Source organism: Thunnus thynnus, chromosome 8 (assembly GCF_963924715.1).
Source record: "Thunnus thynnus chromosome 8, fThuThy2.1, whole genome shotgun sequence".
Lineage (NCBI taxonomy): Eukaryota > Metazoa > Chordata > Actinopteri > Scombriformes > Scombridae > Thunnus > Thunnus thynnus.
In genome coordinates, this window is record NC_089524.1 from 27,595,338 (window position 1) to 27,612,349 (window position 17,012).

Genomic DNA, 17,012 nt, shown 5'->3' on the forward strand with positions numbered 1-17,012 from the left:
AAATAATGAATAATTGAGTGGTAACAAGACAGTGATTCATTCTTATTGTCAGGCCACATTTACAGAGGCATTTCCTGGCAATGTCACCATCTATTTATGAGCACATACTGGAGGCAGATGACACACTTTTAAATGTTGAATTGATTAAAAACAAGGAACAGGAAACTGATGCTGGAAATGTAGTTTGCATTTTTGGTCACATTTTTGGTTTTTGTCACAACAAATCTCACACAGCGATAATGTGATTGTTGTTATTATTGTTTCTGTCTGATACATTTTCTTTCGCGTATGCTCCGTCGCGCAGAGTCTGGCGAAGCTGACGGTGAACTTCCAGAGCAGCTTGTCTATCAGCGACTCGGCCAACGAGGTGGCGAACAGCACTGGAACCGCGGGTGACTCATGCAGTCTGCAGCAGTACTGTGACACTGGCTGTCAGACTGACATCATGGGAGAGGTAGGAGACGCCGCTGCTCCTCCCTGTCTCACCCCTAAAAGAATGATCAACAGCTTGAATCATGACTAGATCAGCTGACGAACACTCCACAACTCCCTGTACTCCCCTCTATTGACTGCAATGACTTGCTATATAATCTGATCATATCTATCTCTGTTATCCGTTGTCTTTGTCGTGTGAATGTTTAAAGCCACCTTTTTAATGTTTTTATTTTGTATTTTCCGAAGTATGGTTCCCAGGATTCCTCGCACTTGGTGGACAAAGTGAAACTCAACTGGCAGTATGAGGAAGCCAAGAAAAAGTAAGTATGTTTGTTGTTTATCTGTCGTAGTACTATGACACACCGGCATGCAGCACTGACTCACTGAGCTCGTCGGCCCCCTCTCGTTCCTCGGGGCCTTGTCCAGTGGGAGGATGTGTTATGAATAGTATTTGCGCCTGGTGGCCGTGGCTGCTGAGCGATGTCTGGCCAGTGGAATGAGCTGGGTGGTCACATTCTTCCCTGGCCACACTGCTGCTGACTGTGTGCTGCCTTTGTGTGCGCAGCCAGAGAGAGCACTGCCCAACGCCTGCCCCGGTGCACACCCTGCTTCTCCGCAAGGTGGTTTAATGTACACACTGTGTGCAGTTTGCTTAAATATATCCCAGCTCACCCTATGGCGCAGGCTAAATTATACGTTGGCAAAATCAACACTGAAACGAAGCCTGAAGTTCCTTTTTAGTTTGATAAATTCAGCGCAGGTATGTCATAAAGTTGAGTGTTATATTATCATTGATACGCTCCTGGTTGGACAGTGTATGCTCCAGCTGTAAGGGGGCAGAAGTGTGATGATAGCTGCAGCAGCAAGAGTCACTATGTTGTTACACTGGCTCTGCAGACTTCTTTTTTTTTTTTTGAAATAAAATTCATGTTGCTGTGGTGACCCAGCAACAGCAATGCCAACCATGACATCAGGGAGGGAGGGAGAGAGAGCGAGAGAGAGAAGGGAGACCTGTGGAAACTTGCATGCTCTGTCACTGAGTCACTCTGTCTGAAATCCAGCACACATAAACACAGTTATTTCATCCGTGCTGAGGACTCCATCTCCCTGAGATCCCACTTAACTCAGTCTGAATAACATCTCAGTGATACACACCTGTAAGACCACTGGCTGGCTGATGCATCATGGGAGCTCAGGTAGAAATTACTACGCTGAATGCTGTCATTATAGTCGCAGCATGAAGTGTCTGCCTGGCACAAGTATGTGGTGCTATGTGAAGCCATACTACTATAAACACTTGTGCAGAGTACATAGATGCTGTGTTTAACACTAAATATTACCCAGCAGCCATCTGGGAAATTACTTAAGTTTTAAAAAACTGCACAGCCAAAAAAAACTGTGGCTTGTTCTTATTAGTTGATGATGCAGTTTAGTCAAAATGTAACAACATGAACCAAAGTTATGTACAGTTTTATGTAAAAAGCATTTTTATTAGACAAGCATCTAACTTTAAAGGTATAAATCCAAATTTTAGGAAATAGTTCTGCTATCTTGCCTGGAGTTAGTTGAATTGATTGATACCACTCTCATATCTGTCCGTTCAATATGCTGCTAGGCTACAGCAAACAGCTGGTTAGCTTAGCTTAGCTTAGCATCAGGACTGGAAACAGTCTGAGCTACTGTGAGGTTGCAAGACTCCAGGAAATCACTGTGCTTGGTAAAGAAATAGTCCAGCATATAATTAAAGCACTTTTTACACCTCAGTTCAGAATTAAGTTCTTTCTCCTGTGATACATCAGTTATAGTGAAATTCAGTTGTTAAATTTGAGATATTTTATACCAAATATTTCAACTGGAAAACTTGTGCTTATGAGTTCAGACTTTTGACAGTTCGTAGTTGTTTTTGCGTTTGAATGAAGGCGTCATTCAGTTGTCTATACAGTTTTGTGAGACAGAAGGCTCTTTGTAATGTGAAGAATAACTCCAGCTTATGACCAGTCTTTTTTTTTTTTTTTCTTCAAAATGTTGCCATTTCTGTGTTAATGTGTTCTCAACCAAGTTACACAGGTTTGATGATGGACTGTTTTTATAGCTGACTGTCTGACTGATGTGCTGTATTTGGCCAGTGTATCATGACAGTATCATATGGTGACGTATCCTGTAATTCCCAGCTGTATTTAAAAGTTGAAGTCGGCGGAAGACAGTGTGACACAATTGTGTGATTGTATGTGTGTGATCTGGGTCAAGGGAGGGGTGTATGAGTAAAGAGGGGGATGACTTTTGTGATTATTTTTCATGCCATAGCAACTCTGTACTCTTGATACTTCAGAGGCACATTTGGCTCCAGCAAAGTTTGTGTAAATAAATGTTTGTAACCCAGTAATCACAGCATGTACTTGCCTGCCTCTGACTATAAATTTGTCAGCTGTATCCATAGTTGAGCCAGTGCCAGGTGTAATGAGAAAATGAAAATGATCCAAACCTCCCTGCACTACACTGAGCCCTCCCCCCTCCCGTTCTACCAGGGTGCAGAGTATCCAGCACCAGCTAGCACAGCTGGACAGTGAGAGCTGGTCGGGGCGAGCCGAAGCAGACCGCGACCGGGACTTCTTGCAGCTGCTGCGCGAGAAGGAGGCCCTCCTGCAGGAGATCATCCTGGTCAGCAAGCAGCAGCACTCTCCAGAGACGCTGCTGCAGCTGGAAGAGGAGCGCTCCAGGCTGGAGGAGGAGGTGCAAAGGGCTCACAGCTCCCAGACCCAGGGAGCCAATCAGAGGTGAGTATGATGACAGTCTGCGCTGTTGCATGCAAGAGTGTAAAAGGTTGAATTTGGGTACTCGAACTCTGAACTTTTTAAACGTCATCTGTATTTGTTCTAACAGGTTTTTACTGTTACTGTCAGGCCTTTGTAAGGTTCATGTTTGACAATGTAAATCACCTTTAAAATATAAGATGAACTAGTGAGATAAATGCATCACACACACATTTCATTCATCTCTATAGGTATATCTTCCTGGCTTTTTGTACATATTTTGGCAAATTTAAACTTGGCAATCATACAGTGAGAGACATAAGATTGATATCAGACATGTAATCAAATACCTGTTAAATGAATTTCTGCTTTATTGGCCATTAAATACTGAGCAGCCCACATCAGTGATTCATGAACCAGGTGAATAAATAACATTAACAACCAGAGATCTGCCTTTAGCAGATATCACAATCATTCAGGGCACATGGCAACCTGCAGGTTAGTACACTGACAGTCAGATGTGATTGATGACCCCAATAGACAAAGCTAAAGGTTATTTTTGTGTCACAAACATAAACATTAAAACATGATCTGAGACAGCTGCGTTCTCAACATGTTATTGACTGAGCACTGTAGGACTGTAGCTGTGTCCCAAATCAAAACAACACCAGGTATGTGGTGTGTTCATACTGAAAAAAACACCAGAAAGTATACTCAAAACAGCCAGTGTGTTTACTAAAAATGTTTGATTTATGAGTGTGCTGTAGGCAGTGGCAGTGTCTAAAATGCCATTAGACGGTGCAAGTATTATATCATTTCCTGTTAGCGGAAAACTGCTCAGTATGTCTATAACCTTAAAGACTAACTGCAACAACAGTATATTATACAGATATAGTACATACTGTAAACAGGTAGCATGTAGTATGGAACTGGGACACAACACGTGTGTATAAAATAAGCAGGTCAAGAAGAAGTAGCTCTTAAAATTTCTCAGTGTGTGTTCACTATCAAGTTATCTGTCAGTTTAGGAGTTCTGCTCTTGAAATCGGAGGGGAAATATGGGTGCCCTCATAGCCCAGTTTCTCCTGTTAGATAAACACACTGTGCTGTTTACTTGCTGGCTACAATAGAGTCAAGATACAAGCAGGACAGATAAATCTATGATTGTTTGGGTTTTTAGGAAAGACCACCATATTGTTCTGCTGTATTACCCACCTATAGAGAGCAAGAAACTGTGAGCTTATTTCAGTTCATTTAACTTGTGCATCAATGTGTAATTCGTGACAGGATCCTGCAGCAGGAGAAGAGGAATGTTCTGCTGAGACAGCTGGAGGAGGCGACACGCATCACCACCTACCTTCACTCCCAGCTGAAGAGGTGCGGCACACCACACTCATTCTTCAAGCTGTTAGTGGGTTTTCATTGCGTCTCTTTTCTTACATGTCTGTCTCTTCTTCATGACCAGCCTGTCGGCCAGTTCTCTGACGGTATCGTCCAGCAGCAGCCGCGGCTCTCTAGCCTCCAGTCGGGGGTCGCTGGCGTCCAGCCGAGGCTCCCTCAGCTCCATCAGTTTCAGTGACATCTACGGCCTCCCCCAGTACGAGCGTCTCGAGGGGGCTGGGGAGCCGCTCGACCCCCATCTACGCTACCTGCTGCCCCCAGAGACCATGTCCAGAGACTGCTCCATGTTCACTCCCGACCCCCTGACCCAGAGCAAAACCAAACGTTCCCACGACACCCCTCAGTCCCTGGCCTCCCTCTCCTCCCGCTCCTCGCTCTCCTCGCTGTCGCCCCCCAGCTCTCCCATGGACACCCCCTACCACTCCGCCCCTCAGGACTGCCCTCTCACCCAGATGACGGAGGAGTATATGGAGCAGGCGGGCCGTGGGCTGCTGGAGGGGCTGCGTGCGCAGTCGCAACCGCTGTCACACAGCGCCATGTTGAGCAGCGAGGATGCAGTCAACCCTGCCGCTGTGCATCAACTGGACAGCAAGAGTCTCAGAGACAGCGGGGCTCAGGGGGCTTTCACCTCCACAGGCAAGAGACTGAAATCTGATCCCTGTGCCCAGTTAGATCCCTGTGATGATTAGTGCTTTATATTAACTGGATTGAATGTGTTTTCCCCTGCAGGAGTGACTCTGAGGGGGAACAGTGCCAACAGGAGCGGCAGGAGGGCCAGGCGAGTGTCTGCAGGTGTTTCTGAGGACGCTCTGGCCACAGACAGCGGAGTCTTCGAGGCCTGGGGAAGGAGGTGAGAGGAGGTCCACCCTAATATTGTTAAAACATAAACAGAACATGAACAAGTGCGCCTCCTAGTGACAGAGGAAAAAACTGCAAAACCCAACCATAACAAGCCAAAGCAGAAAGCCACATCACAGCTATTAAATGTAGTATTTGTATATTCTGGTCTCAGTGGGATTTAATGCAGAGTGTACAAAAAATATAATTTTTCAATCTTAAAATTTAATATCTTACTCATCTTAAAATTAGGTCATAACATCTCATCCACACAGAAATTGTAACTGTGAAGTAACCAGACTGCCTTCACATGTGTTAGTAGGTAAACCTTTGTGTCCAGTAGAAGTGGGAAACAGTTTGTTTATCTGTTGTTTTATCTGTCCTCCCACAGGGCAGAGGAGTCCGAGGAGATGTCATACATGAAAGAGTTGACATCTGTGAGCGAGCCCACCCAGATCCAACTGGGGCTGCTGTGAGTAAACTGTTAGTGTAGACTGTATGTGGGTGGCGTGCTCACTCACTGTTAGTATCTGACTCTATATTCTCTCTCTCTCTGCCGCACTTTTTTCTTCGCAGGTGGGAGTCCGGTTCTCAGTCTCTACGACTACATCTGCTGCAGCTCAAGAATTTGAATAGGTCCATCGTGAGAGACGGCTACAAAGTGTAAGTGCATTCAGCTCTGATGTTGAAACAAGTAAATAACTGCGGATATTTTGAATTTGTACTCCATCTCTTCTCTTTAGTGTCTGACTGAGGAAAATAAAACATTCTTATGACCAGTCACAAATCACATTGTTCCTTTCATGTGCAGGTATGTGAAGGTGCACCTGATTCCACTGGACGCCGGCAGGGCCTGCGCGTTTTACTGTTGTACTGCGTTGGAGCCGCAGTCCCACATGAGTTTCAACGAAGGCTTCCGTATTCCTGTCCCTGCAAACGCCCTGGCGGTGTGCGCTCTGCAGCTGTCCGTCTGCTCGCTGGGACCTCAGGCTCAGGAGGAACTACTGGTAGGTCCGAAAGGCTGAACTCTAGCCAGCCCCGAAGCAATATGCATCCACTATTAGGCTGCTGATATCTAAATTAAAATAATGACATTGTCTGTGTGTGTGCCTGCAGGGTACAGCCCAGGTGAGTCTGGCAGACTGTGAGGGAAGTGCAGAGATGGTTTACCACTGGCTGCGAGTCCAGATGTACAGCGGAACGGAGATGCAGAGGCCTGAACAAAAGAGCCTCGGCCACCGCAGACAGCATGATGGACAGGAAGATGAGCAAAGGCCCAGAGCCATGGTAAACACACATGCGTATATTTGTTCTGTACATAACAGCAGAGTGGAGGAACAGCACGACAGCAGACAAATTGATCTCAGGTATCGGCTTCAAGGAGATGAAAAGAGGTATGGTGGGGATTGGAAAAGAGGCAAGTGAAGACATGTCCTTTTGTGACCCTACATCACAGGTTCAGGACTTAGTATGTACAAGAGTTGTGAGAAGAAATACCAAAGAGTGATTTTTATCCATGTCAGTCAGTCACCATTTGGTCCACTGCTTTGGTCTAACTGAAATATCTCAGCAACTATTGGACGGATTAAACAGAGCTGCTAACATGGCTGCAGACTCTTAGTCTTGTTCCTCCAAAAATAGTTTTATTTAAAGTATTTCTAGTGGCCTACAGAAGTAAAAGTATCCAGTATTTTACAGGAAACAAACAAAAACAAAGAAACATTATTTTGAGCAACAGATAGTTTTCTTTCATATCCCTTTAATCATCTTATGGCTTCTCAGATGAGATGCAGAAGGCTGAACTGTGCGCCAGCTTGTGCGCAACTTGATCATGACAGAGTTATGATATATTATGAGCCTACATCAGAAAGAAAAGAGTCTTCTAATGAATCCACCAAAACCATTTGCAATCCTGGAGTGTTACCAGAAAGTAATAACTCATTTATTGCATTAAATGCATTAAACTGTCAATTGTGCTATGCCTTTGGGAGGAATAACTCCTTGTACTGTTGTTATATAGCTGTTGCCCTGCAGCCTGCAGGTGTGCAGCTTGTTAAAGTCAGTAATATGTAAAGAATGTGTCTCACAGGGCAAAGGAGCCCATCAAACTGTAGCTTTGCTCTGTGATGTTACAGGACACTGTATGTACTCTGCTGTCACGTAACACCACCACCCACCTAGAGGAGCAGGACGCAGAGCTGGAGCTGCAGAGGCTGCAGAAGAAGGACGAGCCGGGGGAGGCGACATCTGAGAGGTACCAGCATTGTTGTCATTTTAATCCACCACACTCGCACAGATACAAAATTCACTTCTTTTTGTCTGCAGAATATGTTGACAAAGGTGTATTTGTACATTTTAGGAGCTGGCAGGCAGAGTCTGTGGACAGCGGCTGCAGCAACAGCACAGCGTTCACTGCTCCCTGCTCAGAGGGACTGTGTGCAGAGGGCATCTGCATCACCACTGGAGGGCGCTGTGATCAGACGACCAGCAAACTCTCTACAGTAAAGGTGAAGTCTGCAGCAGTGGCAGTATGTAACTGGTCAACATAAGAATCTGTGGCGCAGGTGCATCAAAGTGTTGTCGATTGGTTGTTGCAGGTGGAGAAGGCCACCATGACAGAGGGTCTGTTCCCAGAGCCGGTGCGAGTCCGACCCAAGGAGAGGGGGGGTCGCTGGGGTCACGCCTCGCCTTTCATGCGCGGCAGCACTATCGTTCGCTCTCAGACCTTTTCTCCTGGAGCTCGTAGTCAATATGTCTGCAGGGTGAGTCTATGCAAACATATGAAAAAGGAAATATTTACCATCTTCCTTTTTTTCCTTCTCTACATAAAATGACTCATTTTACCTTTCAGTTGTATCGCAGCGACAGTGACAGCTCAACTTTACCAAAGAAATCGCCTTTTGTCAGAAACACATTGGAAAGGAGAACGCTGCGATATAAGCAGGTAGAGTCTTGATTATTATTCCTCCAGATTATATGTGAAAGTGTTTAGTTTCTAGCATCTGAGGTGTGTTTGTGTGCGCGAGCAGCAGTCGTACCGCTCCTCCCTGGCCGAGCAGCCGACACGCACCTCCCTGGACCTGGAGCTGGATCTCCAGGCCTGCAGGACGCGTCAGAGGCAGCTGATGGAGGAGCTGAGCGCCCTGAGGGAGCTGAAACTACGACTGGAGGAGCCGCAAGCCAGGGAGGCCACCGAGCTTCCCCACTGGGCCCTGAGGGACGAGCGCTTCCGCTGCCTGCTCAGAGAGGCCCAGAGACAGGTGAGACTGAAAAGCACGGCACTACAGTGGAACCATGTGAGATTTGAGCCACGTCCAACTGGTGACTATTGTTTTATTGTTCTACAGGCAAGCCAAAGCAAGCAGGAGCAGCGTCAGGAGGAGGCAGCGGAGAGGAGGCTGAGGAAGGCTTCCAAAGAGGTTCTGCAGATGAGGGGGCAGAGCCAGAAGGAGCCCCTGCCTGTGCAGACATTCAGGTTGGCATTGTCCTGACTGCTGGTCAGCTTTTATACTGTTAACATCACACTCGTTAAAGTCACACGAAAACAAAAGTTAGATTGTCTTAAACTTCCATTTATGAGTTAACTATATGGTGCTTTAGAGGACTGTTGGCCTTCATCCACACCTTCCTCACCCGCTTTGTTAGATCAGGAGAAAGATGATGAGGGAGAAATAAATCAACATTATGTGGATATATAAGTCTTTGCCAACACATCCAGCATCCAAACACACACCTTTTGACTTTGATACTGCTCTGCCAGCTACCATGACTCATGGCGATGGGTGGGGTTTTTCCAGGAAGAGAAAAGTATTTATGATACAGCTCCTCTAGCTACAAGCTAATGGTCAAGCTTGGTTTTTACTGTCGTCCGAATATAAGATGATTAAATGTTTCAGACTTTTTTCCTGGTTTAAACTTGCTTTGGCTGACGTCTCATCATGCTGCAGTGATTCTTCAGGACACCATGACATTACTGCTGGTTGTGGTTACAGGTGCAACAGAGCACATTTCCAACCTCACCTGCTGTTCCGCATTGTGTTAAGTTATAATCAGAGGCTACAAACAACCCATAATGCTATAAATGTCTCTTCCTCAAAAATAATACAACATCCCCTTTTTCAAATGTGATTTCCAGTAAAAATATTGTCTGATATTTGTGTTACTACTAAGATGAGTCTTAAAAAACATTTTTATCATTTTTTAGTAATAGAGCAGAGAGAGATTTTGATATGAAACACTTAAAATGTTTTCTTTTCTTACATACATCAGGTTCATAGCAAGAGATTAAGACAATAAGAACTTGAGAAATGTTTAGTTTTATTCACTGTGTCTTTAAATCATCTTGTAAATCAACTCGTTAAGAACAAAGAGGAGTATTTTACTCATGAAATCGTCTCGGTCAGCAGCAGGTGGAGATCTGTGTTTGCATTTAAACTAGTTGTCCTTATTTTGTGTTGCTTAAAACAGGATGTGTTTAAAAATGAATTATGTTCTTTGTCTGCAGAGAGAAGATGGCCTTTTTCACAAGACCAAGGTTCAACATACCTCCTTTGCCAGCTGATGATGTATGAGAGCTTGCCTCTGTATTATGTGACTTAACATGAAGTATTTGTCAAAAAAATGTTCTGAACTCATGAAGTACAAAGTTCTTTCTACCGAGGACACGGGCAGGGCGACACGCAGATGATGTTGAAGATTAGAAGGTTTCACATTTTCAGAAGTGTTTGTGCGGCTATTCTTATAAACATGAACACACTAGACACAGTTACTGACAACAGCACGGCTGTTCATTTCCTTTTTGGGGGACGACGCCTTTCATAAGGAAACAGTATCTCTTTACTCCTGTATGAGTTACTTCTGTTGTTTGTGCTTACAAAAGGCTGGAAGACGGGAACAAAGTCGGTTTGGACAAATTCACTGTACTGTAACTTATTTTATAGTACTTTTCCTTGAAGGAAATTAAAAAAAAAAACGCTTCCTGCTTTTTAAGTGTATTTTGTAGCTTTGAACAAATAGCACTTCAGTGTTTTTACATACAGTAAAATGGAACTATTGTCTCATTTTGTTTCTGTTACCTAATTCTTAAGAGTTATTTGCATAAAATGTCACTTTGTAATCCACTTTTATTACAGATGTCATTGTCCTTTTGTTGTTATGTTATTAAAATTAATATTATTTCATGTACTTTTCAATATATGGATGAATATATGAAACACTGTATTCAGATTTTTTTATGATGTCTGTATGAACATCTGCAGTGTTACCTCTTGTGAAGATAAAACCATTAAACCACGTCTCGACACTCGGGTTTTTCATCAGTTGTGTTTGAGATGAAGAATTAAAGAGCAGGTGTTTATTTCCTGATTGACTTCTGCTGGAATGAGAAACAAAAACTGTTCCGCACACACCAACATATTTCTAAGTGTGTCATGATGTTACACGTGATTTTTCTGTGACCACAAACGTGTTGTGATGACCCATTTGAGTCTAAACTTGCAGATTCTTGAGAAGCCCTACCGCACAGCAGGCAGGCAGCTGTGTCAGCAGGTTATCTTGATCCGACATCCTGTTTAGGCCTTTCAACATAAGCTGTGAGAAGCTGGGGTGAGGCGCAATTAGCGCTGCTCTGCTTGAGTGTGTCGGTAGATCTGAAATCAATAGCAAAGGGCACCTAAACCCTCACATTCTCATGGCTCATTCCCAAACAAAAAAATGCAGCTGAGTATTTGAAAGATGCTCACAGAAGCCTGCAGGCAAACCGGTCCCAAGTCTCTGCTTGTCTGGTTAAATGTTAGGTTTGGGGCCAGCGTCACTAACACTGATTTATGTTTCCCACACAGAGATGTCAGCTAAGGGCCAAAACACCGTCACCTTCAAAACACACCATTCAATACAACAAGTAATTTTAATTATCAAATTGCTTTTTAATCTTACAGTTCATCTCCCAACAATGATTCCAGTGCTGAAATACAATTAAAAGTATCTGTAGCATCAACTTCTGTAATCATGTAATTAAATGACCACAATATCAGTTTTTGATTGCTTTAGCCTGTTTTTTATACAAATACTGCACATTACTGCATATTGTTCTCTGTTGGTTTCAGTGGTTTCTTTTTTTTTCCTGTGCACAATGAACATCAAGTTGTAGAGACTATAACCTTAAAGTAGGTTATCTGACAGCCCCAACTGTTGGTTTGTTATTTGTAGTAAATGGGCTAAAAATGTGCAAAAACAACAATGTGGACAATGCACAACTGTCAGGCTAACCATCGAAACCACCTTTTCACATTTTGCTAAAAATTCATTTTTTTAATATAATATTAGGAGTGGATTGCAGAAAATGTATAATTCTGAGGCTGCTTAGTTCAACAGGTGTATGAGACCACAACAAAAAATCTGCACACAGCGACAACGAAGCAGCCACAAATCTACTGCTACACTGTTTAAATAATATCTTCCGTGCACCAAGAGTCATAAAAACAGAATTAACTGTTTTTTTTAAGCATTGCCTGTTATTTTTCACTCATCAGAACACAAGAGTGACTCCATCCAGTAGAGCAGCTGTTTGCATTAGATAGACGCTGTAATAAGAGACAACATGGTGACAATGAGGCAGCGTGTACCAGTGGAAATATCTGTTGACATCTCATAATGACAGTACCCTGTGTTTCATAAGTACTACTCCATTCTGCAAATACACAGTCATCAGACTCGGTGCAGAATCTAAAGGAACCACTTATGCAACATATCCCAGGAGAGAAATTCACACAGCACCATTAACATCACAACAATTCACAATCTCTGCACAATCACACTTATCAGGAAAATAAAATACACTCCACTCATGTCCCTGTCCACCTCAAAAATGACCGGTTAGTTCTCCAGAGAGAAAGTCTTTCAGTCCAGTCTGAGTCTTCAGGGTTTCTATATGGGGATGGAAACAATGGTTGGTAGTTCCCCAATGGGAGGTGGATTATATTTCTCCACCCTCATCAGCCGCCGTAGAATGTCGTCCCGATCGCGCGGCCATCCGTAAACGTGCGTGTTTTGAAGCCAGTTTGGGACATGACACTGATTTAAAAAAAAAAAAAAAACAAAACAAAACAAAAAAAAACAGTTGAGGTTGTGGGGTTCAGTTACATCACAGATGAACATCTTAATGTCACCGCACATGTGTGTTTCAAAGTGCATAATTGCACACTTAAAAGGAATAAATGAATCAAGACGAATTAGAGACTGTAATACAAACCAACCTTTTTAGCCCCGGGGAACAAAATGGGAATAAACCGGAAATTCTTGCTTCCATTCTGGATGAATTCATTCTGGAGCTGAATGACACACAAGAAGAAAGAAAACCATAATTAAAGGTCAGCAGATCTCAAAGTGAATATTAACATTGTCTTTTAGACTGAGGAGTGGCTGTGAACCTGTTTATGTATGTAGACGGTGTTGAAGGTCCTCTCGTCGTTTTCCAGGCCAACAGGGGAGGCCGTCACCGTCTCATAGTACTTGGGACTGATGATGATGATGATCAGGTACTCTTTCTGTGTGTGAGCATAGCATAAAAGCAATAATGACGGGTGCTTGCGAATATTTAAAATGTCAGTGAGCTATTTTCATTCTTGTGCTACTATTAAACTACATGATAAAACATGTTCAGTGTGGCAGAGAAAAAAAATGAGCTCTGACATTCTGGTTACCTCAAGCTCTCACTACAACTTTCACCTTTTACCTGTGATATTAAATTAAAAGTGAGCCAAGCAAGGTTTTGTATTAGGAACAACATGAACAATTATTAAATTACAGAATTACAATTACAGAATTAAGAATGAATTAATGAAAGAAATATGAGATTGTTCTTACCTCACTGAGGTATCGCTCCATGAAGTCTATTTTGCTTATGCTCCTGAACTGCTGCTCAAAAATGTCAATCTGAAACCAATAAAAACATCAGTCAGAAAGTTAAACCACAAAAAAACTGAAATTACCCCAAATATGCCAAAACATGAATTTAAAAAAAAAAAAGTATGTACACACATGGGTATCAAAGCCGTTGTGTCGCAGCAGAGCAACAAAGTTGATGATCTCGTTGACATGCTTGTCGTTGTCTGCTTCATAAGTGACAAAGACCCTCCCTGGATTCAAGAGCAATAAATAAATTATGAAAAGAGTGGGCGGCATCTCAGTAAATAACCTGTTTATCTGCAGATTTGGGTATCAACACTTACTCTGCTCAAGAGAGAGCGGTGTGCTGTGAGGAGGGTGCTTCTCTGGAGCTGGAGCGTTGCGGCCACTGCATGGAGTTAAAGATTGTCAGAAACATGACGCAAGAGCTGTGTTAATCAAACATGTAGTGAGAGACAGTATTCTAATTAAAAAAACTCACATCTGTGTGTATCCAGCTCCAGGAAGTCTGCAGTCACCTGGATCTGAAGCAGTAAAGAGACATTAGAGAAAAATCCTTCATACAGTAGGATTAACAGCGTGTGATATCAGCTCACACTACATTTAGGTATGTGGCTTTGTCGGGGTGGATAAACAGCACAGCAGACTTACAGTAAGGGCCGTAAGCTGGAAGGTACTGAGGCCAGAGGTGCTTGTTGGCTGCAGGCCCCCTGTTGAAGGCCTCTGCAGGGCACTGAGCGCAGCAGGCTGCGCCTTGTGGCAGGCACGAGTACGGAGACAAGGTGTGGTGACCAAAGTTGACTGATGGCGGGTTGGAGTGCAGAGAGAGCGGCTGCTCCAGGTTGGACATACAGGTGCTGTGTCTGCCAGGGAGGGAAAGGAACTTGTACCTGGAGATGCAGCTGTCTCCAGAGCAACTGGAGTAATCTTTCTGGCTCAGACACGACGGCAGGCTGCTGGGATAACCCGACCAGCTGCTGGCGAAACTCGGGTGGAGCCAGGGGCCTTCGGCCTGGCTGGGGAACGGAGTCGGCTGGCTGTACCCAGCCGGCAAGCTGCGAGGAGGCTGGTACAGGCTGTAGCTCGGGCCCGGTTGGGGAACAGTGTGGTTGTGCTTGTGTTCCTGCTCTCTGTCCAGCCTCTGTCTGCTGAGCAGGGAGTCATCAGTGAGGGTGGCGTGCTCTGGAAGGCGGCTGTGTGCATCAGGGTGAGACGTGGAGTCCGGCTTGTCGACGGCCATGGCTTCTCGCTCCGCTGTGCTCATGGTTTCATCGTCTTCTTCAGGCGTATTGTGGTGGCTGTTCAGGTTTCTGCTCAGCTGGCTGACGTGACTGTGAGCAAGAAACATTTCATTATTAATGTGAGTGAACGTTGAACAAGACCACCAAGATCTGACTAGTAGATAAACTTGTTTACATGTGCTGCACTTCTTAGTAAAGAGGTATCTACTGTGGCTACACCCACACTAACAAAAAGACAGCATGTCAGTTTGTGTACTGTTTGTCTCCTCTCTCTCTCAACCCAACCGGTCAAGGCAGACGGCCGCCCACGTAGAGCCCAGTTGTGCTCGAGGTTTCTTCCTGTTAAAAGGGAGTTTTTCCTTGTTGCTGTGGTCAAGTGCTTGCTCATGGGGGAATGTTTGATCTCTGCAAATGAAAGAGTACAGACTAGACTTGCTCTATGTGAAAAGTGCCCTGAGATAACTTCTGTTGTGATTTGGCGCTATATAAAATATATTGACTTGACTTGTACTGTGCTGCATTTTCTAACTGCGCGTTTGTTGTCATGCTCACCTATTTGGTGCTGAAGCCGAGTAGATCAAAGTGGGCTGCATCATTTGGATTCTTCCTCCTGACATCCATGTGTGTCTGGTTTGAGCTGCACATGAAATTCTGTTGAGGACAGGTGTCATATTAAAAAGGACAGGTTCATAGTTTTTCTTAACTTTCTTAAAACAACAGTCAGGTGCCCAAACGAACACTAAAACAGGTTTTTCTTGCCATAACCATTCCTCCTGTTCATACTGACCATTTGAAGATCCCTTCATAATGCACTTATTCCACAGTCCTCCTTCTGTGCAAAAACGTTACAAATTTATCAGAAGCTAATACAACTCCAAATGAGTCAAATCAAGTAGATATCTTTCAATGTTTCACTTGATATGACTAACTCAGACTGCTGAAGCCTCATATAAGCTTCAGATCAACATTTTAACTGAACTTTTGCACAAAATGACTGTGTTAACACAGTGTTCACTGTTCATTTGGGCACCTGTTGTTTTTGCTTGGAAAACTGTGATACAGATGAACGAAACAGCCAATATCTAATTTAAAGAACAGCACCTTTATGTTTGTATATTCACACATAATGACGACGTTTTAAAGATACACTTATGGCATTTTTTAAAAGTCGTCTCCACCCTTGCTGGTGTCTTCTTGATTTACATGAGAGCACATTTAGAGTGTCTCCCACACAGGGGACTTTTTTTTTCGAAATGGTTGGAAATCAACGCACATGCAGGAATAAAATGTTGCCTCTCAGAGACAGAAACAAGACTGGGATGGAAAAAAAGACTAAAACCACAAAAACTTCCAAAAGATAAAACTTATCTCTAGAATTCTGCGTAATGACACGTGATTAAAGATAACACACTGCAATATCCTCACTGCACATCAATGCATCATTTATAAGAGAGGACATCACATTTCCTACATTCGAAGTCCTGTGTGTTCACTGGTCTGTTATTGGTGAAGTCATGGTAAATAAAGGCTCTCTAATTAGACACATTTAATTATTTTTAGGGCAACATGGATTCATTTTCCCGTGACAGACTTTCTCCACATACACCTCAGTGTTAGACAAGGCTACTTAACATGAATTGAGGCCTGTATGGTTTTGAGTTTACCTTCCAGACCTCCTGCTGTTCCTGTAAATGTAAATACACACTCATTTAAAGCCTCTCTGTGGTGGCACATACACATAATTAGCTGCACTTTCCACTGTGTGACCCAGATATGACTCCGTGTACTTTTATTTCACGCTGACTTCAAGCACTTTAAATTAAAGGTTAAAACGAAAACACCCAATATTTATCAGCACAATTCAGAGATGACTAAATCGCAGTAAAAGCTTTCAGCTGCTTTCACTCATGATCACGAGTTATCTCAAGGATATATTTGCTTTAAAAAAAAAAAACTTGTGAAATTAAAGGCTTTTACCTGCTAACTTATCTGTGTACCAATGTTAAGCGTTGAGTAAATATTAACGTCAACAATGACGTTATTCGTCAAAAGTATAACAGCTCATTAACAGGTGACATAATTACTTTACGCAACTTACCGTCGCTGTTCAACTCGCCTTGTTTCCTACAGGTAACTCAGGCTCCTTCGCTTCCGCTCATTTACCGACAAAACTTCTGCCGACACGACGACTTTTAGCTACGCATCAATATACAGTTGTAATTTCCACCGTCACCCCAACACAGATGAAACAATATCGACGTGTTTGATGAGTTTGTGCTTTAGTTTGACGCTCAGCTGCACCTCCCCGCTGACACGCTCCACCTACACACACGCACATACACACACACACAAATGTTGTCCTAGGTCACTTTGGGGGACATTACATAGATTTACATTAATTTCTTGGAGACTTACCTTACCCCTAAACATTACCACTGACCTA

At 43.5% G+C, this 17,012-nt stretch overlaps 2 protein-coding genes across 6 annotated transcripts in view; one reads left to right on the forward strand and one right to left on the reverse strand.

Moving 5' to 3' along the window:
• Positions 1–10,725, forward strand: part of wwc3 (WWC family member 3) — a 30,844-nt gene extending 20,119 nt beyond the window's left edge. Inside the window, exons 7-23 of the mRNA XM_067597706.1 lie at positions 305–454; positions 682–755; positions 2,961–3,209; positions 4,473–4,562; positions 4,651–5,222; positions 5,316–5,436; positions 5,815–5,895; positions 6,000–6,086; positions 6,235–6,430; positions 6,540–6,710; positions 7,559–7,677; positions 7,783–7,930; positions 8,021–8,185; positions 8,275–8,367; positions 8,453–8,683; positions 8,771–8,898; positions 9,928–10,725. Coding sequence (XP_067453807.1) covers positions 305–454; positions 682–755; positions 2,961–3,209; positions 4,473–4,562; positions 4,651–5,222; positions 5,316–5,436; positions 5,815–5,895; positions 6,000–6,086; positions 6,235–6,430; positions 6,540–6,710; positions 7,559–7,677; positions 7,783–7,930; positions 8,021–8,185; positions 8,275–8,367; positions 8,453–8,683; positions 8,771–8,898; positions 9,928–9,994 — 2,742 coding nt within the window. The 3' untranslated portion in view covers positions 9,995–10,725. The remainder of the gene's footprint in view (positions 1–304; positions 455–681; positions 756–2,960; positions 3,210–4,472; positions 4,563–4,650; positions 5,223–5,315; positions 5,437–5,814; positions 5,896–5,999; positions 6,087–6,234; positions 6,431–6,539; positions 6,711–7,558; positions 7,678–7,782; positions 7,931–8,020; positions 8,186–8,274; positions 8,368–8,452; positions 8,684–8,770; positions 8,899–9,927) is intronic.
• A 584-nt stretch (positions 10,726–11,309) lies between these two features.
• traf3ip2l (TRAF3 interacting protein 2-like) lies at positions 11,310–16,930 on the reverse strand. Of its 5 annotated transcripts, none has more exons than XM_067597713.1 (11): positions 16,668–16,930; positions 15,122–15,220; positions 14,826–14,974; positions 13,980–14,659; positions 13,810–13,852; positions 13,652–13,716; positions 13,461–13,558; positions 13,287–13,355; positions 12,851–12,967; positions 12,677–12,751; positions 11,310–12,494 (listed from the first exon to the last, which is right to left on the reverse strand). In XM_067597713.1, exons 4-11 carry the CDS (start codon positions 14,590–14,592, stop codon positions 12,348–12,350), a joined length of 1,227 nt encoding a protein of 408 aa, XP_067453814.1. In that variant the 5' UTR covers positions 14,593–14,659; positions 14,826–14,974; positions 15,122–15,220; positions 16,668–16,930; the 3' UTR covers positions 11,310–12,347. The 5 variants fall into 5 exon arrangements, with proteins under 5 accessions (XP_067453814.1, XP_067453813.1, XP_067453812.1 ...); XM_067597712.1 differs by having other exon boundaries at positions 14,793–14,974; XM_067597711.1 differs by lacking the exon at positions 14,826–14,974 and having other exon boundaries at positions 15,122–15,206.
• Between the last annotated feature and the right edge of the window lie 82 nt (positions 16,931–17,012).